Below are 26810 nucleotides of genomic sequence, written 5' to 3' on the forward strand. Positions count from 1 at the left end.
TTTTCCAGTGTCACTTGGCCCCTTTTTATTGTATTGACACACAAAAATATATTCAATTGCACTTCTCTAATTCTTTTATTTCACAGAATGGCATGTAAATGTGAGTTTAATAGGAGGGACATCAAAACATTCTCTGTTACTTAGGGACACGAAGAGAGGCGCGGAAGAGATGAGAGTCTGTTGTTCTGATCACGTCGACAGTTCAAATCCGAGGAGCCGCTGAGAACTAAAAGGTGGGATGAGCTGAGGTAACCCAAGGGGGGCGGAGAGGCTTCACAGTTTGCTTTGCCTCCAGCGCCGGTTCGTGGGGAGGCCGCCGGTACCGGGCCGGCCGCTGCGGCTGCTGCTCCTGTACCGCAGCTGCTGGTTCACGTTCATCCACTTCGGACTGTTCCATTGGCGGGCGGATTTGCGGACGCCGATGAAGCCCCCGTAGCGCTTCTGCAGGCCCCTGACAGGGGAGCCGATCAGCTTCCTGTACCCGTGGCGCCCCCTCTGGAAGCCGCCGAAGCGCTTGGACAAGGTGACGCCCTGGGAGCTGGCGTCACCTTCCAGCTGGTCGTCGCTCTCGGAGCCCCGCTCCTCCCTCTGCTGGGTCTCCTCCTCGGTCAGACTGACATCCAGGCCCCGCAGGCTCCCGCCCTCCTCCGAGGAGCCCAGCAGGGAGGAGTCATACTGGACGCTGCGCTCGTCCCACGGCGTCTCGTCCTGGTCCTGCTCTGGGAGATGCTGAGCTGCTGCCGACTCAGCGTTCAGGTCGAGACGGGTCAGGTCCTGCTCCTCCCCGGCTCTTTTGAACAGAGCGCCCCCTTCGGCTAGTGTGGGCTGGTGCGACAGCTTTACGGCGCGTCTGCACACTTCCCATGTTAGCGAAGTGGAGACGTGACCCTCACACTCCAACAGACACACCTGCAGAGGGAACAGGAAGTGGGATTTAGTCCAACGGAGAGATTAAAGCGGCAGCATGTAACTTTTATAAAAAAAAAAAATATATATATATATATATATATATATATATATATATATATATATATATATATATATATATATACTTGTTGACCTTCTAGTGACAGTTTGATATTCAGACACATGACCTGTGGGGGAAAAAACAAGCTCCTCCTCCTCCCAGTGATAATTACGAACAACCAATCAGAGCCAGGAGGAGGGTCTTAGCGCTGTCAATCACTCTCAGTGTGAAGCTCCCCTGTTTCTTATGAACATTGCTTTAATCGGCATTTCATTTAACCTATATAACAGTAAAGGTTAAATCATCAGAGGAGAGGTTTTGTCTCAAGTTACATCTAAAATGTAATTCATCTATGGCTGATCAATTTGACATGTATTAATTTAGTTGGTACGGTCAATGCACATTAATTAACAGTTTTGTAAATGCGCCAAAATTAGCCAAGAGTTTGTTTATTTTTGGCAAGACAAATTACTCATTGTCAGGGACAACAGATAAAAAGAAAAACCAAAGAAAGTTAAAATGACTTAATTACACAAATCAACAAGGTAATTAATTATTTCGTAGTAAAAGTCAATAAAATGGATTGTGATTTTATCTCTCATTTTGTGGGAGCTTTTCAACCCAACAGATCAAACCAAAGTCCCATTTCTGATGAAACTTTATGGCTAATATGATGAAACTGTTCCTCCTAAGCAAATATTTGTCAGACAGACATAGAAAAGATGTTGGTGTCTTTACACTGTAAAATAAAGTTTTAAAAGGAAGTAAAAAAGACATCAGAATAAAGAGAAATACTGAAAGATAGCTGGCTGAAAGAAGCTTTCATTAGCTTACCTAGTCTGGACTTTAGTTGTTAAGTTTAGGCTAAATATAGATTTAAAAATGTCACAAAATGTCACATTTTCAACATTTGCTCAAAGTTTTCTATACTCAGAAAATGTTTGTAGCATAAATGCTAAAGGCTACCTAGTGAAATCTCAGTCCTCCCTAAAACTCTTCACTTAGGAAACATTTGTTACTTCACTAATTCCACTCATTGTGGAAGTTTTGTAACCTAAGAAATACAATCATAACCTTGTGAATGTCAAACTGCAGTAGAATATTGCTAACGTCTTAGTAAAGAGTTTCAGATTTTCAGAGAAAAAACAAAGTTCTGTTAAAGCTATTAGCCACGTTAAGCTAACTTAGTGTGTGTGCACTCTTAGGCCCTGAAAAAACAATTTCACTTTTTTTAACTTTATGGTGGATGGGATTCAAATCGTCTTGAAATATCTCGTTAGCTTGATAACAATATCAAGAGGAATTTTGAATTTTGTTGGGCTTGATAAACTGACTTTAAACATCTTTTTTTTATCTAAACAAGATTGAACAGGAGTTATCATGTGATAAGGTCCAATTTTGTACATGAAACTTGAGGTAAAACTCTCAAACAGCCCTAGGAAAACAAATCAATACATGTCAAGTATTTGGAGGGATGTGTATGCTAGTTAGCAAAGAGTTGCTAATTGTAGGCCTACAAAATCTCATTGGAGATCAGGTGTGTCCAACTGATAAAAGCCTATTGTTCACTGATATTGTTTTTAGCTCACCTAATACATATAAAAAAATAATTTTATCTTGTTGCAAGTTTAACTAGCTGTAGTCACAACACTGGCTTCTTTTATTCATTTAAGCTAAAAAAAAAAAAAGTCATCTAAAAATAGTAAAAAGTTTCACAAGGCTGAGAAGAAGAGCGTTTAGGTATGTCTACAATAAAAAAAATACTTCAATAGGTTTTCATCTTCATAAATTGTCTTTATGACTAAATATTAAAGTATTTTACACATGTTGTAAAACGATGGCAAAGCAATCACGTTTCTTTACGGCTCTGCAGCGGAGCCTGACTGGGCGGCTTGCTGCGTTGGGGGGGTTAATGGGCCTTGTTACTGCCACGGTCAGTGTATACGGAAAGTTATGCACCAATATGAGATGTCCATCATTTGACAGGCGTAAAATCTGCGACCGCAGAATGACTGACAGCACCAAATTGAAAGACGTCGCAAACTGGCCTGAAGGACAGCAGCTGAATCATTTCCTTTGTCGATACCTATTTATTTCTGATTGACTCTTCGGTTATAATAATGATGTGTTTTTCGCTCTTCAAACGACACCTGTCATATTTTACAACTTTTTAATATAGCACAGGTATGCTGTGCAGTTTTAATGACTTTCTTGTCAACTCATCATTATTCCTGACTCTTTGATTTCCTGTCAGATTTCTTAAAGGGTTACAGCTTTACTGTTTGGACATGAGATTTTGGTTTGCATTCTGAATACATTATGAGCCATTTTCCTGTCGGCAGAAGACTTGGTGCAACTTTTTCCGCATATGGTAATGTCAACCAGTCATTCGTTATAATTTTATGTGGTACATCCTCACAAAGCTGTGCAGAACAACTACAGGAAAATAACGTGGAAGGTAAATAGCGTTGACATTTTGTAAGTTAAATACTTTATTTATTTGCGTCATTTGCTCCCAGGACTTTCAGATTCATACATATACAAGGATGTTACTGCGGTTGTGTTTTTTAATTGTCTTAAGGAAAACAAACACTCAAAGATTCACTTATTTCAAAGATTATTTTACGTGAGTTCAAAAATTACTCACGTAAAAAATAATTTTTTACATGAGTTCATAGACACAGTAGTTCAGGGATGTAAAATGTGTGGTCTGTGGGCCATTTGTGGCCCTTGAAATGATTACTTGTGGCCCCCTGACCACAAGTCAAGAACAATAAGAAAATAATAAAAGGGATTACAAGTGTCAAACAGTCAATTAAACTCAGGTTTGGGGTTATAACATGATAAAATTAGTAAAAGCTCAACTGGTGTGAATACTATCATTGTCAAGGAACACCAAAAACACCAGAGAATGAAAATTACAAATCTCTAAACACTTTGAGAAAATCATTTTCCTCCCCACCATGTTCTCCAAAGAGCTGTCCCCCTCTACTTGTCTCCTTTTTACCCAAACCCTGCACTCTCAGAGTTAAACATTTTGAGCTTAAGCTGAGAGGCGAATCCCATTTGCTCTTCAAAATCTCACCCAAAGCGAGATAAATTGCCATTGTTATCAGAAGACCTGCTCGCATCACAGGAGCGAGAGAAGAGGGAGTTCCGCTGCGGATCTATCAGCGGAAATTAATTATCCGTCGTAAATTAAATGAGCACACCAAGGGGATTCTCCATGTCAGATCAATGGAGCAATCTAAAAGGAGTTTATGAGTGAGCGGAGAGGAGTGTGTGTGTGTGTGTGGTTTTTGTGTGTGAGAGAGAGAGAGACAGAGGGGGCACATTTAGTCTGTTTTTATACACATGAGAGGACACAAAGGCGGTTGTGGAAAACTTTTGGCTGCCGCAGACGTTTTATGGCTATAAGGGTTGAGCCTCATATGTACCGGTGTACTACCTACTACCTACAACCAGGGCACGGCTGTTCAGAGCAACTGCAGTCTTTTGAGTGGGGGTGGGGGGAGTTGGAGCACTAAATCCGTCTGATTAGCTCATTTCACGGTAGACAATTTAACTTTATTGAGAAGGGAACACGCAGGTGCATTAGCGGACGCCGTAATTCACCCCTGCATCTGTGCGCACCTGTTGCCGGGTAAAAGCAGACCTTTGCTCAGATGGAATGCGGTCGTTATTGACAAACCTGTGTTTTCCCTCACTCATTCAGGTCAAAATGTCTGCTTTCGAATGGCCGAGAAGGAATTACACCTTTTATTTTGTTCGCCGACGACATGACACCAGGTGGTGAAATGAGTTAAAGAGGTGCCGTTTAACAGCAGGTCGGAAGTATCATCTCCGGAGTCGACGAGCTCAGGCGTTAAAAGTGTAATCATCAGAAACCAGTCTACTCGCTTGATTTGACCCATTTGGAAACGTTTTCTAATTCTTAAGTTATTTAGAAGCCCAGATTTGAGGCTGTGTTGAAAAAGGACATTTGACAAATTGTCACAAAAAAAGTCAGAATCCTAAATTTCATTGTAATCGTTAACTGGAGTACATAGATGCAAACAAAAAGAAAACCCCACCATATTCAGAATAATAATTAAGACAAAATTGTCCTATATATCTATCTAAACTCACACACACACACATATATATATACTGCTCAAAAAAATAAAGGGAACACTTCAGTGTTCACTTAAATGTTAAAGTGTTCCCTTTATTTTTTTGAGCAGTGATTATATATATATATATATTAGAGGTGTGCCGATCGATTATAATCGGCCGATTTCCATGAAAAAGTGTATGATCGGTGATCGGCGATCACGGTCTCTTGTTGCCGATCACACAAACCGATCACCTGCATCTCATTTCGCAGTCTGCCTGTGCAGCTGGTCTCCTCTTTCCTTCACTCTGCGCAAACGCGCAGCAACAAATCCTAAGCGATGTTGAACTATAACGCACTGAGTGAATGGGGAAGTTTGCGTGTTGTGGCGGAAAATTGAAGCACGTCAAAATGCATCAACACGATCAATCTAACATGGCATAAAAACGATGCCATACTTGACGGAGTTTGGCTACATCGAGGCTCACTGCAGTAAAAATGACATATGGAGGCTCAGATAGCAGGTAAAGCAGCGCACAGCTACAAACACTCACCCGGATTAGCATGACGGTCAGAAAGCTAAACAAATAACCCGGAAAATTATTTAAGTCTTCGAGCTGCAATGTAAAACGCTGGTTCTGCTCTCGCTGTTGAACCACTGCTACGCGCTACAGGTAGTAATATTTCACAGACGGAGCGCCGCTTCTGCTCCACCTGGTAGTGACTCTCACACTGAACCTCTGTTTAAAGCTGCAGCATCTAACCTAAAAAATACATTTTACATACGTATTAAAACTTTCACTGTCCTAACATGAGACAGATAATCTCTAAAAAAATAATTGATATCCTCCCTGTTCTGCATAATTACTCCGCTCAGTCAGAAACAGCCAATCAGAACTAGCAGTAATCAGCTAGCCGCCATGCTATCAGGAAGTTTTCATTCAGTAACTCAGGATTGTTTTTTGTAATGGAACCTGTATTTGCCTTTGAATGTTAAGTTTTATACTTGAATTTTTTGGCAATGTTGAGAGGTTTTATTTTGACTCTGCATTATTTAGCCTCTTCAGAGCCTTCATGTTTTCAGTCTGTTAAAGATAGTATTACAGATAGCAGTACAATTTGCATAATTTCTGTTTTGTTTTTTTCTTGGAAAAAATTATTTAAAACAAGTTTTTGTCTAAATTAAGGTGAATTTATGGTTCCTTTTTCCATATAATGTAACCGGTAGTGCTTATGATAAAAAATAAAAAAATTTATGTGATCGGTATGTGTGATCGGAATCAGAATCAGCAGGAAAAAACCTGATCGGCCCATCTCTAATATATTTATATAAATTTGGCATTTAAAGTTGCACCATGTAACTTTTATAAAGAATATGTTTTTTACATACATACATTATTAAAACAGTCATCATGTCCTAACAATTTGCTATGAGACAAATAATTTGTGAAAAGATCAGTTTTCTCCTTCTCCTCCCTGAGCTGCAACTGCTGTCTGAAGAAATGAACTGCTCCCAACCAAAACCAACCAATCAGAGCCAGGAGGAGGGGCGTAGCGCTGTCAACCACCTCATGTACTGTCTGCTAAAAGTAATAAAGGCGGAGAAACGACTTACTGTCCATCCATCCATCCATTTTCTTTCACCCTTGTCCCTCAGTGGGTTCGGGAGGGTTGCTGGTGCCCATCTCCAGCTGGCGTGAAACGACTTACTGTTATGGGAAAATTATTTGTCTGCCGTTGTCAGTGGCTATGATAACTAGTGTTATCAGTCATGATCGGCTCTCCTGGCTGCAGGATAGCAGAGAGCAAGGGAAGGAAAGGAAGTGATGATTGACAGCACTAAGACCCGCCTCCTGTTTCTGATTGGTTGTGGTGTATGGTTACCACTTTGAAAAGTTAAAGGAGCTTAATTTTTCCACAAATTATCTCTTACACTATACTGTCACAACATGGAGACAGTTTCAACAAATGCGTAAAAAAATTTTTTTATTTGAATAAACATTACATACTGCAGCTTTAATATGAAAATATCTTTGTAGATGTGTTAGTAGCAGCTTAGTCTTCAGTTCAAATCTACTAAAGGAACGAAATGTTATTGCATTTTTGGCAATAAAATGTTGATTTTCTTCAGTCGTTTTTTGAATTTAATTATAATATTGCATATGAAAAAATCTGTAGAACGTTACACTTTTTTAATCGATATGGAATAATCAATTGCTAAAATAACTATTAGTTGCACGATGCAATAAGTTTTCCTCGTTGTTTCCTGCTAAGCCGATGACTTTAACACTGGGAGAGGGTAGACTTTTTAAGCTTTTTCTAGAAAGAAAAACTTGATTGGAGGTAGTTGGGATCAGATTCTCTGGAAGTTTCAAAGAGCTCAGTTTGACACCTTTCTGCTGCTTCGTTCTAAACTGTAACACTTAGAGAACCCCAGGAATCCTGAATAAAGCCTGTCGGAGCTGCCGAAAATCCTCTAATTAAGACCAACAACACAGATAATTAGCCAAAGTGTAAACAAAACTTGGCATTTACCTTTGAGAATAATATAATTCATTATGTAATGAATAGAAAGGCAGAAGGCGTGTGTGTGTGTGTGTACAGTGTGTCTCCTCTACCCGTGTGTGTGCCTACTCCGGGAACAAATCAATGGGTCCTGACATTATAACAAACAGCGGCGGCCTCACACACACATACACGCGCATGTTTGCGTGACTATCTTTGAGGGGACTTTCCATTGACTTCCATTCATTTCTACAGCATAAACCTTACCCTTATCCTAACCCTAACCAAAACTCAATTCACACCTTAGTCCTAAATCTAACCCCTGAACCAAAAACCAGGCTTTGGTCCCCACAAGGAGCAGCGGGTCCCCACAACGTAGTATGTGTCAGGAAAACGGCCCCCACAAGGTATTACAAACAAACGCACGCTTACACACACACACACACCTTCTCTCCGTCTAGAACGGGAAACAAAGGAATTGCTCTGCGGATTCCAGCTGGGGCTCGGCTCAATGGGAAGGCGCCTAACACAATGAGGAGCTGATCAAAAGTGTCAGTCACTGATGTAAGCCCAAGATGATGCTACAGAGGAGCAGTCAATTACATAGTTCTATTACAACTCCATAAAGGTCCCAGCTGTCTTTGCGCGCATCATTATCAGCTAAATTAGCCGTCCTGCCGTTATCCATGGACGCCCACGGACTATTTTTACCCCCGCTGACGTCCTCGGATTGTTTGGAAAGCCGAGTTGGAAGTTCTGGGTTTGAGAGGAGGAGGAGGAGGAGGAGGGAATCCGTTCCTCCTGGTAGAGAGGCTGGCGTTTTAATGTTGGTCACGAAGTGTTGTGCACAGCTATTCATACTTTGCAATATCCAAGTTCAGGCTGAAATAATTTGAGGTTTTATTTCCAGCTAAAGCCACGTCTCTCCAGCTTTCTGTGCGATCTTATGCAATACTTGTCTGACAATAGGTAAATCACTGTGCAACAGGTGCTGGTGGTTTTCATATATGTGGGTTTTCATCATTAGTGCTCTCTTCAGCCAATAATACTCCTTTGAGTGAAAAAAAAGTGTCTCAAATGTCATGTTTTTATGCTTTTTTGATTGATTTTAGCTTTCCTAATGAAATGCAGCAGTACAAACAGGCCTGTCATGCTAATAAATTTTGCTGGACGATAAACTTTACTGCGATAAATCATAATATTGACATTTTGATTTTCAACTAATACGCTGATAATGGCATAATAATGCAAGTTTGCCCTCTCAAACACGAATAAACTTTAATTTTGTACAGAACACTCCACACCGGAACTGGAAGACATTTTAAATGTCCGAAATTCAGCGGCCAAAAACAAATCAATAAAACAGAAATAAAAGCCTCACACAACCAAGAACATAAATAAAATGGATTATGGCATCTCTGTAAACAAGTTATTAATCACAATGGAAATGATCAAGTTCATTTCAATTTAACATGCCATTAATTGATTAAATGATTAATTCCTTAATGCGAAGAGCTTAGGAATGAAATTGAATTCTTACAGTTTGTTTTAATGGTGTTAATTTAAAAAATCTGATGACATTGCTTCCATTTTAAACTAAAGGTCAGTAGTGATTCCCACTGCTGCTAAAATAATTTAGCAAAGTTTTGAAGTGATAAAAATACATTTCTTTATTGATATTTTGTAGTGTAGAGAGAGTATTGAAATATTTATTGTCCTAAATAACATCTACTGTTCTTGCTCTGTTCTGGATATAGTGCAACAAGCTGGTTTATTTTTAGGTTATCTGCTCCTGCAGCTAGCCTGCAGTCTGCTGCTTTTCAGTGCAGCTGGTCATTTCCTGAACACCTGAACATTTCTCAAAACCTAATTTATCTTTTGACAAAAAAAATTACACAGGCCATTATTTTTGGAAGGTCATGACAAGTGTACTGCAATTTAGGCTCACAAAAAAAGAACAGAGTCACCCATATACTCACTATGGTATCGAAGGCTTCTTCCAGCTGTTGCTGCTGTAAGAGCAGCCCACAGGCCACGCATTCCCCCTGACAGTCACAGCGCGCGGGGGTGAAGAGACATCCCAGCAGAACCACCAGGCACCACACGGGGACCTTCATGCTCAGCACGGCCAGGCAGGCAGGCAGGCGGGCAGGCGGGCAGGGACGGACCAGAGCCCAGCAGAGATCACAGTCAGTAGCTGGAGAATCTGGGAGGCGATGCCGCTGGGATCTGGCTCCAGCCTACAAGGAGAGAAGCACACCAGAGTGACAGCAATATTGCATCAATTCCATTTCTTTTTTTCCCCCAACAGATAATTAACTAGATTTGTGTGGTCAGTTGAAAGCGTTGGTGGTGTTAAGAGTGTTGAGCCAACATCAGGAGATGGACAGCGTGGGTGGGGATTGAGAGAGAGCGCAACCTCAGGCAATAATAGATGGGCAAATTCCAGTGGGCAGGAATCGTCCTCTGCTCCAGGGGTTGCCTCACAAATTGGACTTTTTTTTTTCCAATTGCAGAGGCTGGGGATTTGTTGCTGTTTATAAGTGGCTGCAGCGATTAGCTTTAAAGCACAACATGGGTCATCACTCGAGGCAACACGAATCGACAGGCAGCTGTTTTCAGTCTGTCTGATAAACGACATACAGATGATGGCGCTTAAGAGTTTTTAAAAAGTTCTGACATAACAATAGAGCTATGTTTAAAACTTCATTGTGTAACTTGAAGATTTAAACACACACACACACACATATATATATATATATATATATATATATATATATATATATATATGCTTTCTGCTACTCTACAGCGTCTTCCAATAGCAGAGTCTGCTAGGAATGTTACGGCTAGTTAGCATAGCAACCAACGATGTCGGATTGGTTGTTTCTATTCAGCACTGGGAAAAGGCAGAGGAGCTGGATTTTTTTTTTTTTTTTGACAGATTATCTGTCTCATACTATACTGCCACGAAGTAGTGACAGTTTCACCAAATGTGTAAAAACATATATACATATATTTCTGTAGATGGCAGTATTAGCTCAGGGAGTAGGTGGAGGAGCTTGATTTTTTTCAGAGTTTGTTTCATGATATGCTGCCACGACATGGTGACACTTTTAACAAAAATATGTAAAAGAACCCATACAAACTACAGCTTTAAGTCATTATTTTTAAAAAGATGTGAGATTCAGGGCGGGCGAATGAATTTGAGAGTCCTCTGATGTGTGACTGTGGCAATAACTGAGTGAACCAGGTGCACGGGGTTGACCTTCATTCCCCGACCCACATCTATTCTGTCGCTCCCCTCTATATCAGCCGATAACATGGAGATGATGAAGGAAAACAGCCTCTCAGAACATCACAGATTGCCTTTGCTCAGCGGCTGGTCTACCTCAGCAGAAACATTTTCTGTTGCCTCTGCAGGCCTGCGAATCTAAAACACGACCATCATCCAGGTACAAAGAACTAAATGAGGTAAAGAGAAATTAGACATTTTTATTTGTTGTATTTTGCAAAAACTTCAATGCCAACTAATGAAAGCATGTAAAGGTAGCAGAAAGAAGCAGCAAATCTAAATTTCATTAACATAAACATGATGAAAACAATCAGATTTTTTTACCTAACAAACATTAATTGCAGTTTTATGTCATCCTTTTACTCATTGCCATTTATATATATTAGGATCTGTGACTCACTTGCTGCTTAAGTGACGCCATAAATATTAAAAAATACCAACAAATAATGTAAATATATTTATATATATGTACATATAAAAAACATAATTATATAATTGATACATGATACACTTTAGTTTAAAGGGCTTATATTAAAAACAATTTTATGTGTAAAGGTTGATGTGTAATTTCAACACTGATGTCACGACCATTCCTTGGTGGACTGTCACTAATCTCCACATTAAAGAAAATAACTCAACAAAAAAAACTCACATTCAAAAATAGTTCATATAAACTTTGACTTCTACACTGTAACACTGTTAAGTGATATCTCATAGCACCGATTTTACAAAACTATCCATTGTTATAGTTAGTTTTTTTGTGGCTGCTTTAACTTCCTTCTGATGTTATTTCATCTCGTTTATTTTGTATCCACACCTGTTGCAGAACACCTGGCATCAAGTCATCAGTGGCCGTTTTCTAAAGTTTTCTCTAGTAGACTAGTTGATAGTTACTAAACTGCGTCAATCTCCAATGTTGGGTAACGGCAAAATGTAGATGTACTGTAATCCTGATCTGGATTGTCTTGTTATGTCATTTTCTAATATAACATAAATTGTTCTATTGGATAACAATATATTGTATTGTTATTGTATATTGATATCGTTATTGTGAAAAAATGATTGTGATAAGAGTTTGGATTTATCGTGCATATCGCGGCAGAGTCCAATTAATGATGTTTTAAAACTACTGAAATTGTCTGTATCGTCAGCATTGCTACTGTTGCTATTTTCGCCACAACTTGTTACATGATATCATAAATAACTTAAAAAATATGAATTGTTTAATGTGTGCTTGTGAGGCTATGATTACTGTGCCATGAAGACACAGCTTTACAGTTTACAAAAATATATGGTAAAGAAGTAATAAACTGCAACAGATGAGAAATAACCTTTTGGTTAATTCTGGCACATTTACAAAAATGTCAATTAATATGCATTGTCCCTACCAAAAAATAAATCTTTCCTTTTTTTCCCATCACTTTTATTCAAAAGTATCAAGGTAAAATTTTGAGTCAATATCGGCCACATCTACTTGTCAGGATGTAGTCAAGTCCTAGCTGTCTGGATTTTATTATTTATTCATATGAGTTGAATAAGACGTGTAAAACCAACGCGTTAAATACGGTTGAAAGAAGAAACCGTTCACACTAAAAACGTATATGTATCTCTAAATATGGACAAAATGTCAAAGTGTGCTAACCAAGGCTAACTCCACGTATTTTTTTATACTAAACTTTGAAAATACACACAAAGTAAAGTATATTTATTGACTGAATCGGGACAACCGGTTTCTTAACCGCAGTAGCTAAAAAAAAAACTTGTCTACGGACGTTTGGAGAATTTTATCAATCTTTTTTACCTTTTTTTTTTGTACGGCTAAGTCCTCAATTTTCGTTCCCCACTTGCCTGTATTTTGTCTCCACAACTTCTACGAAAACGGTCACGTCCTTGAGGACTCCTGCCAGAAACAAGAGTCACTTGATGCTTAGCCAGGAAAGACTTTGTGCCTCGCTGGAACCAATTTTCCAAGTGAGAGCGTGTTCTTTAAACCTGCCTTCAGGTAAGTACTGACTGAAGCAGTTTGTTGGAAAAGCTCAATGTCTGTAAAGTCGAAGGACTGTGGAGGAAGGAAAAACGTCATTCTCTACGTTCAAAGGAACCTAGCTACATGAAAAGTTTGTGTGAGAAATATTTCATCAGAAATATCACAACGTTGCCAGCCCAGCGCAGAACCAGTAGCGGATGTAATCAGTCACAGTGAGCCTGTATTGATAACAGTGAAGGGGGACCTTTGAGAATAAAACTGCACTGCTGCTGTATTGATGAGTGCGCTGAGGTAAAAACGGATGAATAGGTAAAAGCTAGCACACCGTGACCACTTCCACTTCGTCACATTACCACTTGAAGTCGGCGGCGTGTGAGACAGGTCCGGCAAATCTCCAAGCGTCTTTATAAGAAATCATTAAGGGAAACCTGTTTGCTTGCCTCCCTGAAATGTTTTGTGTGACAATTATTTACCCGCCTGCTGACTAAGTCCAGTTGATATTGTCATGTTCTCCCTTAAGTGGCCCTTTCTAAGTTAAACAAATGAGCACGCGGCCCAGCGTGGGCGACGGATGCACTCCGGTGTTACAAAGACGAAGCATTCACACATTAATAATAATTCCACTTAAGTATTTTAATATGAGGTGACATTTCAAGCTTCTATCCGGATGCTTTTGTCAACACCATTATTAATAAACAAAGTCATACAATATTCATAATTAGATAAAAGGCGTCGTTTAATTGCCTGCATGCATTTAGGCATTGGTTTTTTTTTTTTAGGCTTTCAGCAAAGCATTGTGTTTCCAGTCTTTTAAGTGTCAGTCCTGTCCTCTGGGGAAATAACCTAAACAAGTCATCAAAATATGAAGAATTTCCCAATCAAAAATTGCTTCTTGTTCAGCAGAAGCTCGAGATCAGGGCCGTGCAGAGACCACTAAAGGGGCAGGTGCTCAAAAAAAAAGGGCACATCTAACCGCATTCTAGGACAGAATATTAACAAAGCCACTCAGCTTTCAGAGTTTAATAAGCAATGATAAATAACAAAATTGTGAGATATACTATCAAAGCTATGGAAAATCTCTACATAGAGCATACAACTATGCATATGTAAGATATTTTATTAGTAATTTCTTTCTGCAGGTATATTTTGTTATAAGACAGTATTGCAATATTCAAACCTGCAATTTAGCAACATATGTAAATCAGAGCTAGACAACCAGACATATTTTGTCTTTACAGAATTACACTATTAAAATATAAACAAGGGCACAGTGCACCATTTTAGTGGACTTTAATCTATAAAAAATAGAGCTGCCTGTTTGCTGCAGTGGTGATGAAGACGGTCCATTCAGGAAAGCAGAGCTGCATCAAACTTTAAGGTGGAACTGCAGAAAAAAAAAAAAAAAACAAAAGCAAAAATTTAATTGTTAATACACCATGAGAAAAGTCTACTGAGTTTTGCTTAAACTTTTTTTCTCACATGACGTCGTGGGCAGGGCCCAAAATCATGTGCAAATAAAAGTTTGTTTGGCAAATAACTTTTTAAGTTCACAAGACAAAAATTTGTTATTTAATTTTAAAAAAGTTATTTAAACAAAACATTTTGTTTTTTAAAAATAAATTATTACAATTCCAAAAGTTTTGATTACAATTAGTTTTTTTTCATTGAATAATTGGGAAAAAATATATGTATAACTTCATACTCTGCGAACCAGACCCTAAACTTAAAGTCTGGAATGAGTTTTTTTCCCCTTCATTAATGACACATTTTTATTACATTCATTATATCTTTCATGGTAATTCAGGGCGAGTTATTTTTAATTCTAAATGAATATCCTTGTTGGACTTTTATTTAAGTGTTATTCTCCTTAAAGATACATTTACCTAACGCTGGAATAAATGCAATGTACATTATGCAGCAAAGGAAATTAGAAGACATATATCCATTATAGAGATGATTGGTTTTGGACGGGCGATGTGCCCCTTATTAAGCAATACTGAAGAATGATTACTGTTATTAACGATACAGGGGAGAAGCTTTTGTTGCTAGCAAAGTCGTTAGCTAGCAGCTAGCTAATAGCACAATAACAACAATAACAACAGCCTAATGTCTGTATGATAAAAACACTGAATCAATAGATAAGAACAGTTTCTCCTCACCTGGCTGTCTCTTCCCGCTCAGTAGTTCTTCAGAGAAAGGCAGACGCAGAGGCCTTTCAGTGTCTGTTGTATTTCATTACCTCTCTGCTTAAATTGCGACTCCGTGCTGAAGCAGAAACATTACAGAAAACGTTGAGCGTTTTCCGTCATCTGACAAGTAGCAAGTCTACTCCACTTTATTAATCAAAAACGTTATTTTTAATTCACCAAAAACTGTTCTGTAATCTGGACAGTTATCCGCCTTATCTCACTGCGCAAGAGGCAGCTGCGTCATGCGTCACGGGCAAAAGGTCAAAGGTAACAAGGTGACCGGGGGGCTTATTATGTTGTACAAAAAATAATAATAATAATAATAATAATAATAATAATAATAATAATAATAATAATAATAATAATAATAATAATTTTAGTACATGTTATTATGTGTCAGAAGAGGGCTTAGAAAACAATAAAAGGGCACTTGGGGGCAAGGAGCAAAAGGGGCAGGTGCTCAAGCACCCCCAGCACCCCACCCCCCCTGCACGTGCCTGCTCGAGATACAAGTTTAATTTATCGCATAAGTCAATCTGCTTGTATTTCAAATGTATTTTCTCCTTTTAAGTTAACTAAGATAACTTTAATCTATTCCAGCCCTGCAAAATATGACCAAACCACTCTAAAGTTATAAAAAAAAAAAAACATTTTTATTATCAAATAACACAAGCCCATTTCCTCGTGGATACTTTGTCTGTAGCTTTGAAAGAATTATGGTCCCCTTGGCCATTTCGATAATTCTCACACAAGCTCATGTTTTTGTATTATCTCCTGCGTCAGTTCGATAGACGCCATTGTTTTCTTCTTTTCTCCTCTTTGCTTTGCGCTCACTTTCTTCAGACGTGTGACACCACATGCGAGACATTAAGCAAACATTAAAAAAGATCTGTAATATATTTTTTCAGCGTCGCACTAAAACTCCGTCATAGGGAATAACTTTGCTGTATGAAGCAATTTGAAAAAAAAAAAAACACACCCCAAAAAACGTCTGGAAAAATAAAGAACTTTCTAAGACATAATCGTCGTTTTATTTTTAATTTCACATATATTGTTACATTGACTTGCATGGACGCAGGAAGCTCGATTAGCTTATTGGTTTGTTTTGTTAGGAACCCATCAACACACCATAAATAGTGGAAAATCCCGTCGATGTTCTGGATCAGTAGGCATCCATCTGCTTGTCCCTCAACAGTGATCCAAATGTAATGATCTGTATTGACGCAGTGCAGGCTACAGTGACACCACTTTACTGATGTTTATTATATATCTCACTTACATCTGTTTGCACACCTATTACCCATAAACCATGACAAACTTAACCACATCATTGTTCAGTAAATTATCTCGTAAGCTGAAAGTGGCCTGCGATTATTGCCCAAACATGCAGAGTAGACACATTTGAGTATGTTTACGACACAATGGTATAACTGCAGAAGTCCTGTGCTGGCTGTGATGAAGGCCATTTTGACAGGCTTTTAATTTTTGTGTCTTCATTTTGTCAGAAAAATGCCAGCAGGTACAGATTACACTCAGCCAAGTGGAAATGTGCGCAGAGCCAACCAATAAGCCTGAGATTATCTTTCTGTGACTACACTTTGTGTCTTTGTGAATTAGTATGTTAATAAAAATAACAGGTACAACAGCTGGAGATTTTACACTATTTACAAATTTAAGATCTAAATGCTATGTTTGCTAGGAAGAAGTAGAAGCTTGTTAAATCAGATTGGTGGATCCATAATTGTTTTATCCTTGAACAGTAGTCTTAAATACGACGTGGTCTCCCCTTTTCAAACTGGGTGATGTTTGGACATTACTTTATTTCTACGCTAAGACTATTCCACAGATTTACTCCGCAGACGGGAAGACAAAATGTTTTCAGTAAAGAGCTAGAGCTGAAGGACAAACTGTTAACTTAATAAAAGCCTAGTAGAACAAAAAGCCACAGGGAAAGCAGAAAACTGACTGAACATGAGAGTACAAGAAGTTGCAAGTGAACATCAATCATGAAAATCAAGATTTTCATGATTGATGGTGGCAGCATGTTGGAGTAAGATTAGTTCTTTGTTGTTTTTTTTATATATTTTTGAAAAAAGTGTGGACCATTGTCCTTCTCTTGTTATAGACGCTGTGCAGATTGAATGATTCTTGCTCTTAACTTTTTCACTTTCGGATAGTTGCTATGATGCATAAAAGTGGCAACTCTGTTGTTTTTAAAAACTGGGAACCCTGAAAACTCAAATACTGTATTACCTGAACTTTGACCCCCCAGACCAGAGGATTTGAAGTGGAAGCTTCATGGAGGCAGAGCAGGACCAAAGAGCAGAGAAAAGAAGGAGGAAGTTCAAACTATCTCTTCCATCCGTCACAATGACCTAAGATCATGTCTACAACTCCACCGTCGCTCCGCCTGGGTTTCTAACCATACGACCAGACAGAGATTTAAACAGAAGCAGCAAAAGCAGATGAGATGGAATAGAAATACTTGTCAACAACTGACGGTGTCATCCAAGACATGTCGCTGTAAGCCCCTTCTCCATCGTTGAGTCTAATTTTAGCCAGTTAATGTCTGGCTTGGTTCTAGCAGAATTGGGGGTCTCCATTAGTGCTATTTTCCTCACTATGTGGGCGAACCTTGAGCGCGCAGGAGCTGTGGTCGACGCTTCAATGGTGTCACTTTGTGCCAGTAGGCGGCCAGTTTTTCAGAAATCTCTTGGTATATTTGTACGTTGCAGGTTGCCCCGTCAAGTTGATGCTGTGTGCGCTCTTCCAAAAGTATCGCCATCTCTCATCCAGTGACGTAAATCCAATTAGTAAAAGCAGTCTCCCAATCAGATGAGCAAAAAACCCAGCTTGGACCGACTTGTACCACCCCTGAGGTGGTTCCAAAAATCGGAAAGAAATCGCGCTGGATTTGCAAATTGAGACAAAACTCACTGGGGCTAACTGAGTGAGAACCGGTAAAGCCAAGCCTGTAGAGAGGGGGCTGCAGATTAGGATCTCTGCTGCCCAGAAATTGAGTTGTTAACATGTCAAGCAACAGTCTTCATTCAAATACCTCTTCAGGTTTGTTGCCAGACTGACAGCTACAGGAGATTCTTCCTATGGACAGCATCACCATCCACAGCTCTCTGGAGATATTTAAATTATAACATTTACAACAATCAATTTCCCTTTTTGGTATAAAGTATTTTTGAATTGAATCAAGTCGAAAAAGAACAAAATCTAAGGCTGAACACAATAAATCAACCAAACCATGATTGTTGAGACAAACCCAAGGCTTTATATTTTTGCCTTGTTCATTCACAAAACAACATATTTTGTCCTTCATTTTGGCATTCAGCGATGTCAAAACTACCATTGTGTTATTTTAAAGCAACTCTTTGGCTTCCTTCACCCCTCTGTTCAGACACCACATCGCACTTTAGCTGCCCATTATCTCAGATCAATGCACTCTCCACCAGTGATTACACGGCGCGTCGACATAAAACACTCACCAATCTCGGCATATAAAGATAAATCAAGTGTCGCTAATGGTTCCGTGAGATGTTATTGGTAGAGCAGAAATTCTAATCATCTCTCCCTCCTAGAAAGTGACCACATCGTCGTGCCTTGGTTCTGGATTTTCATTACGGTTGGTTAAGATTGCTAATGGAAGGAACTGGAATCTTGTGGAATACGTTACACAAGAGGAAAGGGTCCCATTATAATTCCAAATGCTTTAAAGAAGAGGGAGAAACATTGGGTAGGTGGGCTGAAGAAAGAGGGGTAGAAGGAGGTAAGGAAGAGAGTGAGGAGGATTGAGATGGGGAGAGACAGACACAGAGGGACCTCTGGGTTATCTGCGCATTAACAGACTCCTCTTTGCTTTTCAGCTCCATGCAGACAACTAATGGATGAGATAGAGAGCGTCAGGGCTTTGTCAGGATCGCGCACCGGGCTTTTCTTCTCCACCACTCACAGTCGTGACATTCTGGCGCCCTCGACGCCCTTCACCGGAGCTTCTAATTTAGCCTTATTAATTCCCACCAAGATTTTTCTCGATCCACACAAATAGCAAATCTCATCCATTCACCTGTCTTCTTCTTTTTTTTTTTTCAGGAAAATAAAAGTAGAGGCATTGTGAGACATCCTCTATCTAATAGCAAGACAACAAGGCAGTAGTGGGAGGAAAAAATTGATACATCGCCTTCCTGTCTCGGTGGAACAAAAGCTTGGATAGGGGAGAAGTATTTTTCAAAGTCTGCATTAGGCATAAAACACATTTTAATGAGTTTTTTTTCTCCAATACAATACAGTCCATAATGATAGAGTTAAATAAGGACTTCTAAAAAAGTTTAATGGACCTTCTCTGCTCAGTTTCCAGTCAAAGAAAAGGTATATAATACCTCCCTTTTCTGACTGTCTCAGCATCCCTTTGAAAGACCATAAACCAACGGTATCGGACATTTCTGCTCCCGCGTTATTATCCTCTCTGACAAGAAATGGACCCAGTTAATAAAACCAAATGCATGAGAGCAGTGGCCCCCTTTGTGACGGCCTCCTTGCTAATTCAACAGGAAGAACATTTCTTTTGAAAACATAACATTTTCAAGGCCTTTGTTAACTCTAATGGAAGCGCGCGACCATACGCTTGTTTCAGAGAGATGCAGGTAAAAGCATTCTTCTCCACGAGATGGAGGGACGCGTCTAAAAACAGCGCCGCATCCGGCACTTCATTAAAGTCCATTTTCCCTTCGCTTTCATGCCGGCATTCATTAAGGAGGACAAGGTCACTTCGGCGGGGGCACGATGATGGAGATCTATTTTCAAGAGCCACCCTTCGGGCAGCGCGCTCCCAAGCTGCCGGACGGATGAAGTGGTTCTTCGCCTCCACAGGAAAAGGCCCCTTTGTTTGCCCAAAGATCCCACTTTCGTCCTGCTGCCGTCCATCAAAGATTAGCCCCTCGCATCCATCCCAACCCTCTTGCTGTCAGACAGATTATGCAAATGAGGTGAGGCTGAAGAGTGAAACGGCATGCAAATTTATAGGCAAGTGTGGCCGATATTTATTTGTGAGTGGCAATATCAAGATGGAGGGCTGAATCATTACTGCAAATAAAGCAGAGATGAGAGTTTGGAGGTTCATGGCTCAAACTGTTACACGGATTATTGAATTCGGGGGAAACTTCTGGCCTCCGGTGGTTAGAAGCTCCTGGCTTGAATAATAGGTCAATTTTGGCGCATCAATAAAATATTTAAATGTTCACTATTATTGATTACTGATAATTTACCTCATCATATCTTGGGCCAAAATACTGTTTGGGGTGAACAGATGGCATTGTAGTGATCCAGAATTATCTGTGCCCTCTTGTTTTTAACTTTGGAGTGATATTAATTCATTCTTCTTAAAATAACACCTAATGGCCTCAGCTGTTCTTTTCTTATTCTGCCTGATTCCTCACAACCAGTATTGACTAATTCTACATTAAAATGGCAAATTTAGCCGCTGTAGCCTTTTTTTTTTAAAACATTAGAGACCTCTGAAATATCCTCACCTCCAGTAAAACGTGACCAAATCATTTCCATTGGATTAAAACTGTAAGTTAAGATGGATGCGTTAGCTGTATGATGTTTTTCAAGCATTGTTACCGAGCCATTTAAAAAAAAAAAAAGTACAATTTGGATCTTACACACTTTAAAAAGCCTATCTCCAAACCTGCTTTTATGCCCAACCTTTTAAGAACAGTTCGTTCCTTCTTGGGGAAAAAACATGAGATTTTTTTTATAAATGAGCAACGCACTTAACTCAAAAATTTCTAGTGACATTTTGATGTCACTTTACATCATCTTTCCGGACTCCAAGAGCTTGTAATATGGGGTATCACTGGGATCAATTCTGGGACATGTTCTCTTTCTTTGGTATATTTTCTCCCTAAGCCAAAAAATCATACAGCGTTCTGGTGTCTTATCATTCCTATGCTGATGATATTAAGCGACCTACATTCAGACTAGATTTAAACTAGTTTTATACTGTATGATGCTACATTTATTCTGTTTTTATCTTCTCATTTTTGTGTTTTGAGTGTCCCTGTGTATGCTTGTTTTTATTGTAAAGCACTTTATAGTTTTTGACAGGTGAAAAGTGCTATACTAATAAAGTTTACTTGCTTATTTGCATACATAACAATAGCCTCTTTCACTAAACAGTTCCACTGGAAACAAGTGTTTCTCTCTATCATGCCTCTGGTCCTTCATATTAATCAAACTTGACATGGCCGCTTTCAAAATTGAAGTCGACAGCGAGGAACCAAAGGAGGTTGAGGACTGGTCCTCAGGATGGTCTATATAAAGCCATAAGCCATTCTAAAGGGTAAAACCGATCAATGGTGATTGGTGACTTATTGGTTTTGTTCTCTTCCTACTTATGGAAATACCTTCAGCTAATAATAACCAATAATCTCTTCTGTTTAAACTAGTCTTATCAAGCTGCAAAACCAGCTAACCCTGTAAGTCAGACGTTGTCACTACCTTGTTTGGCAAATCAGAGGAGTGGGCTGACTTCTCCTCATTCCATTCAGTAAACACACAAAGGTATTAACAGGTTAAGTCCCTGCTTGAAGTGTTATAAAAGCAGGCGAGTGAGTCAGATGTTACTATCGGTGCTATTGAACCTGTTGTAAAGATCTTAATATATTCCACTTCAAGTACCATCTACAATAAATGTACACTATGCGTGGAAACAAAACATTGTTGGTGTTTATATGCTAGTTCAGGCAAAGCAGAACAGAAATCTTTCAGGGAGAAGTGCTGTTCTCCTGCAACATTTAGATACATCCTGTCTTCATCACATCTTGACCAAATTACTGACTCGCTACCAGGCCTCCGCACAGTTGAATGACTGAATGCTGATGGAAAAACATAACCATTTGATTCTGGTGCGTTGGAGCAGGTATACCTCATGAAGTTGCAGGATAGTACCTCTCAAGGACTAAACCATGCAATCAACATTTTCAGTCTTAACGCTATAGTCCAATATAGTCCAAGGTCAGGGAGGTGACTAAGAACCCAATAGTCACTGTGTCAGAGCTCCACCATTCAACTGTGGAGAGAGGAGAACCTTTCAGAAGGACAACCATCTGGAGCAATCCACCAATCTGGCCTCCATGGTAGTCTTACCAGATCAAAGTCACCAGATGGGGCAGCCCATCTGGAGTTTACCAAAAGGCACCTGAGAGACTTTTAGATCAGGAGAAAGAAGATGCTCTGGTCTGAAGACACAAAGATTAATCTCTTTAGTGTGAGTACCCGGCATCACTTTTGGAGGAAACCAGGTACACCTCATCACAAGGTCAATACCATCCGTAGAATCATGGATCAACTAGAATCAACTGTCTGACTAGTCAAGCTAGGGCAATATCTCTTTAGGAAACTAAAACTAGAAACTTGTGAGAAATAGATTTTTTTTTAATTCCACATGTAAGAATTCTTTTGCAGACACTATTGACAGATATTAATCTCTGAACAAAGAACACCAAAGAGCATTTAATATTCAGTAGGATGTGGTTGTTTTATGCCTCCTGTCTTCATCTCCTATTTAACAGATAACATTTGTCTGTTAAATGTTTCCTGAAAGGTTATACAAAAGCAGGAGCATAAAAGCATATTTTTCTCTCTCTCTTATATTGTTCTAGCAGCCAGTTTACAATATTCTAATTAAAAACCTCCAACTCTAATAGCATAGGTGCAGTTTTAATCATTTTCACCTTTAATGGAACTCAAATTAAGAGTCAGCAGCCATCTTACAAAAATGTATAAACTATTTACCAGGTAAAAACAAAAAGAACCTCGATTTAGTTAGCTTAAATGGTATAGAGATTTTCAGACCTTTGACAAGGTAGATAAAATCGGTGGATAAGATTGATTTCACATGTAAGTATTGGCCAATCACCAATTTCCCAAAATTGAGAAAATCGGGTGCACCCCTATTAAATAATTAGCGTAAGCAATGCAATAATGCAAAAAAAAACTTAAAACACCACCCTGTAAAAGCCTGGAAGATTACTCAAACTCAAAAAGGACTGTTGGCTTTTAATTCTTCATTTCTTTTTAACTCTGACCGGCCTGAAGTCCAAGCCTCCCAGAAAAACACATCCAAGACCCATTTGTAACCTACAAGTAACTTTTTGGGAAGCTTTCAGCTTGTGAAGGATTTAGTCAGTTCGTCACAGGATGATAGTCGAAGTAAATCCATCCTGTGAAACCACTGATAAAGAGTGCGTGACTCGATGGAGAGTTCAGACGACCAGGAGAGGCTCAGGTGTTGGGCCCGTCCTCGCGGGGTGCTTCCCGAAATGACAAAATCTGAGAGTGAGCTTAATCCGATTTGGGCGTTTTTGCCACGACTGCAGCCGACCTCCCGACTGCGTCCGTCACCTGATCCGTTACCACATGTGTCCTGTATGTCCCCTCGACAATGGCAGCCATTTTTTCTGCCTCGCCAGTTTTCTCCGTCATAATCTTCTTCATATCTGCTGGAAAATCACACAACCCCTGCTACTGTCTTTATCTTCCACTGCTGTTATTTAGGAAATCTCATCTAGTGTACACTGCTGAGAGAACAAATTGAGTTGCAATATTGCAAAACCGCGCTTCTTTTTTTCCCCCTCATTTCCCACAGAGGCTACGCTAACACTCATTTATCCCAAACATTAAATGGGGAATGATGCGGCTCATATTCATGTTTGTCGTCTTTCCAAAACACAATCACGTCTGATCAAACGAGCGTATCGTCACCACTGTCTTCATTAGACATACAGGCGGGGTGGCTCTTATTTGCACCTGACAGTAGAGGCTCAACTTGGTGATACTTTTTCTGCAATCAGGCAAAGCATCAGATAAGTCCTTCATGGTGGGAGAATCACACCAGCAGTCGTCTCATTTGGCCCCCACCTAGCTGGGTTAATAGCCCCAAAACAATATTACTCAAGCGCAGAGCAAGATCTCAGACAGAGCGGCTGTGTTTGGGCTGATAAACCCTCAACACAGGCGGAAGCCGATGCTTGGTTTAGATATGAGAGTCTGCAGGAGATAGCAGGGTCACTGTGCTGCAGAGTTAATTTCGATGCTTCACCCTGCTCTAAACCTGCAGAGAAAGACAATGTTCATTTGTTCGGCTTTCATAGTTTGGCATAATAAGAACGGAGCAGCAAACACTGGGACCATCAAGGATGCCACTCCGAAGTAAAAGTTAGATGAAATCGTCAGAAAATATGTCAGCTGTCGGAGCAGAATGATTGCCTAACGGGTGGGAAAAGCGGAAAGCTTTTAAAATTCTGCAGAGTTAGGCGGCTGACGCTGTGCGTCATCATTGATCTGGTTGCTGTTAAAACGCATTGACACCTGCACGAATCCATTGGACACGGAGTCCAGGGGAAGGCAATCTCACTCGGCCAAGACGAGCTCCTTGGTTTTAACAAGGTGACGACAGTGAGGCCAGGGTGGGAGGACGGGTGGTGGAGGGGAATAGAAATACAGAATACACGAGGGAGGGAGGTGCTGGCAGAGGGGGCAAACAGATGATAGATTATCTAGAGTTGGGCTCGGGTCGCAGAAATCCCAAAGACGGTGGGCATCATTCGATACGAGGCTGAATGAGATAACCTTGAGTAAAAGATAAAATGTTTTCCCTTTAAAAATGGAAATTTCAACAAAACAATTTATCCTAATCACTTTTATTTAAACAGAAAGCAACACTTTTATTCTTCTTATTGCTGTTAACATAAAGTGTTGATTTGAGATGTTATAGTTCCAGTTCAGGTCAAAGATGCTTTATTGATCCCAAAGGGAAAATAAATGAGTACATTTAATCTTTAACATTAATTTATTATTTAGATTTTGATACATAGAATTTGTAAAAAATATATTTTTTAAAAGCACCCGCAGAATTTTGTAGTATTTTTACGTTTTTTATGCAAAAAATTTGAGGTATTTTCAACATTCTTTTTTGTATACAGTAATACTGAGCATATAAGAGGTTCATATGAGCTGGTTAATTAGTCAGGCTACCTGCTCCGGTATCAAGCCTTCAGCAGGATTAGGGGTGACTAGCCAACATGCTGATTGTGGAAACTGTGGCTTTAAAACTGTTACCTCAGTAAGAGTTATCGGCGGCACCCTTTATTTTCCACCTCACTACTGTTCATGTTTTCCTTAATCAAAACAAATTTTTGTTTTAAGTGTGGGAAAGTGTAGAAAAATATTTTCTTTAAGCTAAAACAGCAACAGGTTGGGGAGGGACGCACAGTCAACTCTACTTTCCATGCAACTGAGGAAAACTTTGACTTAATGAACCTCAGACAGTAGTGATGTAGTTTTTTTTTCAGACCTTGGTACTAGTAATCATTTGATCAGCGCACAACTACAAAACAGTTTTAATAGATCAAACTAAAGACAACTTAAATTCAGACATTCCTTTTTGAAATTTTAAATCGAAAAATGTGATTTTCAGAAAAACAGTTTTTAATAGGCTACTAAAGGGTATTTTTGAAAACAAACTGTCAACAACCTAAAAATGAGCGTTTTCTATGGAGACACTGAAGAGAAAGCGATCAAAACAAATAATTTCAGTCAATCAAATTTACTTCCAAAACACTACATTTGTTGCTGTCCTGTAAACATTTCAGTCTTCAAAAACCATTCCCCTAATGTGTAGTCGTTTATCCCAGAATGGCACATTAGGCACCCATTTTCTCCCGGACTGCGTGAGTATCGTCTTTTTTTCCCCCCCCTCCCTGATAATGGGAACAGATTATGCACATTCATTACCATTATCATTACAACCATCATCATTATTATGTGTTTAGCATAATAACAGAGGATCCACTTGGGAAGCTTTTCTTCTCTTTCTCTTTTCCAGGACCACAGGTTGACACCAGAGCTTCTCCGGGGTGCAACGAGCGGGCTTTTGTTGGAGACTCTTTGTGTGGTTTAATCTGACGCGCGATAATCCGACAACAGGCTATGAATAAATTGATTCAGGAGTAGCATGGTGATTAGCTCATTGACCTCTACCAGGGCTGTTTCGGTTAATCCACCTGTCTGTCCACGAAAATAGAAAAATTTCCTAATAGTTTCAAAATTCCCTCTGACCTTATTTGCTTATTTTGTGTGTGTGTGTGTGCCTAGTGTCGGGTGCCTCTATGTACTTTTCTCATCATCACTTTGTCTCCTGTTAATGAAGTAGTAATCAGGTGCAACGTGCGTACTGTTGATGGTGCCTTTAGAGCCACAGGGACATAAACACACAGTAATGGAAAAAAAAAGATTTTCTTCTAGGCAAGAAGGGTTGTTTACAGAACCGCCTTAGCGGTCAGATATCAAAACCATCAAACTGGTGGGAGATAAGGGAGAGAAGATTGACTGGACAAAAAAATTATCTTAAAGAAACATTTTTAAAGAGTTTCTTTCATAAACCCAGGCAAACACCCGTATCTATCCACACAGGTGAGCTCACCCTCACATGATAGAAAGTTTCCTCCTTACCTGTGGCGGTGACGTAAGGATGTCTCGGAGTCCTCCCTTCTGCAGGCTCTGAGTGGTTTGGTGTCTCGGCTCGTATCCTTAGGCTGAGGGTTTCAACAACTAAACGCGTGCCTCCTCTGAGGCTCCTTATAATGGCACACCCCTTCCCTCCTGGCTCAACCCTCCAGTTCTCTCACCACCCTCCCCTCTCCTGTACATCACCACTCATATCACAGGAGCGCAGTGGGGATGGGGGGGGGAAAGAGGTGGATTCC

The 26810-nt window shown here is 39.7% G+C and overlaps 1 protein-coding gene across 1 annotated transcript; it reads right to left on the reverse strand.

Moving 5' to 3' along the window:
- On the reverse strand, positions 1 to 26716 carry pnocb (prepronociceptin b). The gene is made up of 3 exons (XM_008398154.3): positions 26557 to 26716; positions 9545 to 9805; positions 1 to 909 (listed from the first exon to the last, which is right to left on the reverse strand). The coding sequence occupies exons 2-3, from the start codon at positions 9680 to 9682 to the stop codon at positions 274 to 276; spliced, it is 774 nt and encodes a 257-aa protein (XP_008396376.1). The 5' UTR covers positions 9683 to 9805; positions 26557 to 26716; the 3' UTR covers positions 1 to 273.
- Between the last annotated feature and the right edge of the window lie 94 nt (positions 26717 to 26810).

The sequence above is a fragment of the Poecilia reticulata genome, chromosome 21, assembly GCF_904066995.2.
Source record: "Poecilia reticulata chromosome 21, P_reticulata-male-v2, whole genome shotgun sequence".
NCBI classification, from domain to species: Eukaryota; Metazoa; Chordata; class Actinopteri; order Cyprinodontiformes; family Poeciliidae; genus Poecilia; species Poecilia reticulata.

Excerpts from the sequence above, each read along its gene's own strand:
- pnocb (XM_008398154.3), bottom strand. The coding sequence starts at position 9,682 with ATGAAGGTCCCCGTGTGGTGCCTGGTGGTTCTGCTGGGATGTCTCTTC. Across the intron at positions 910-9,544 it reads AAGAAGCCTTCGATACCATA|GTGTGTCTGTTGGAGTGTGA; the intron begins GTGAGTATATGG and ends TTCCCTCTGCAG.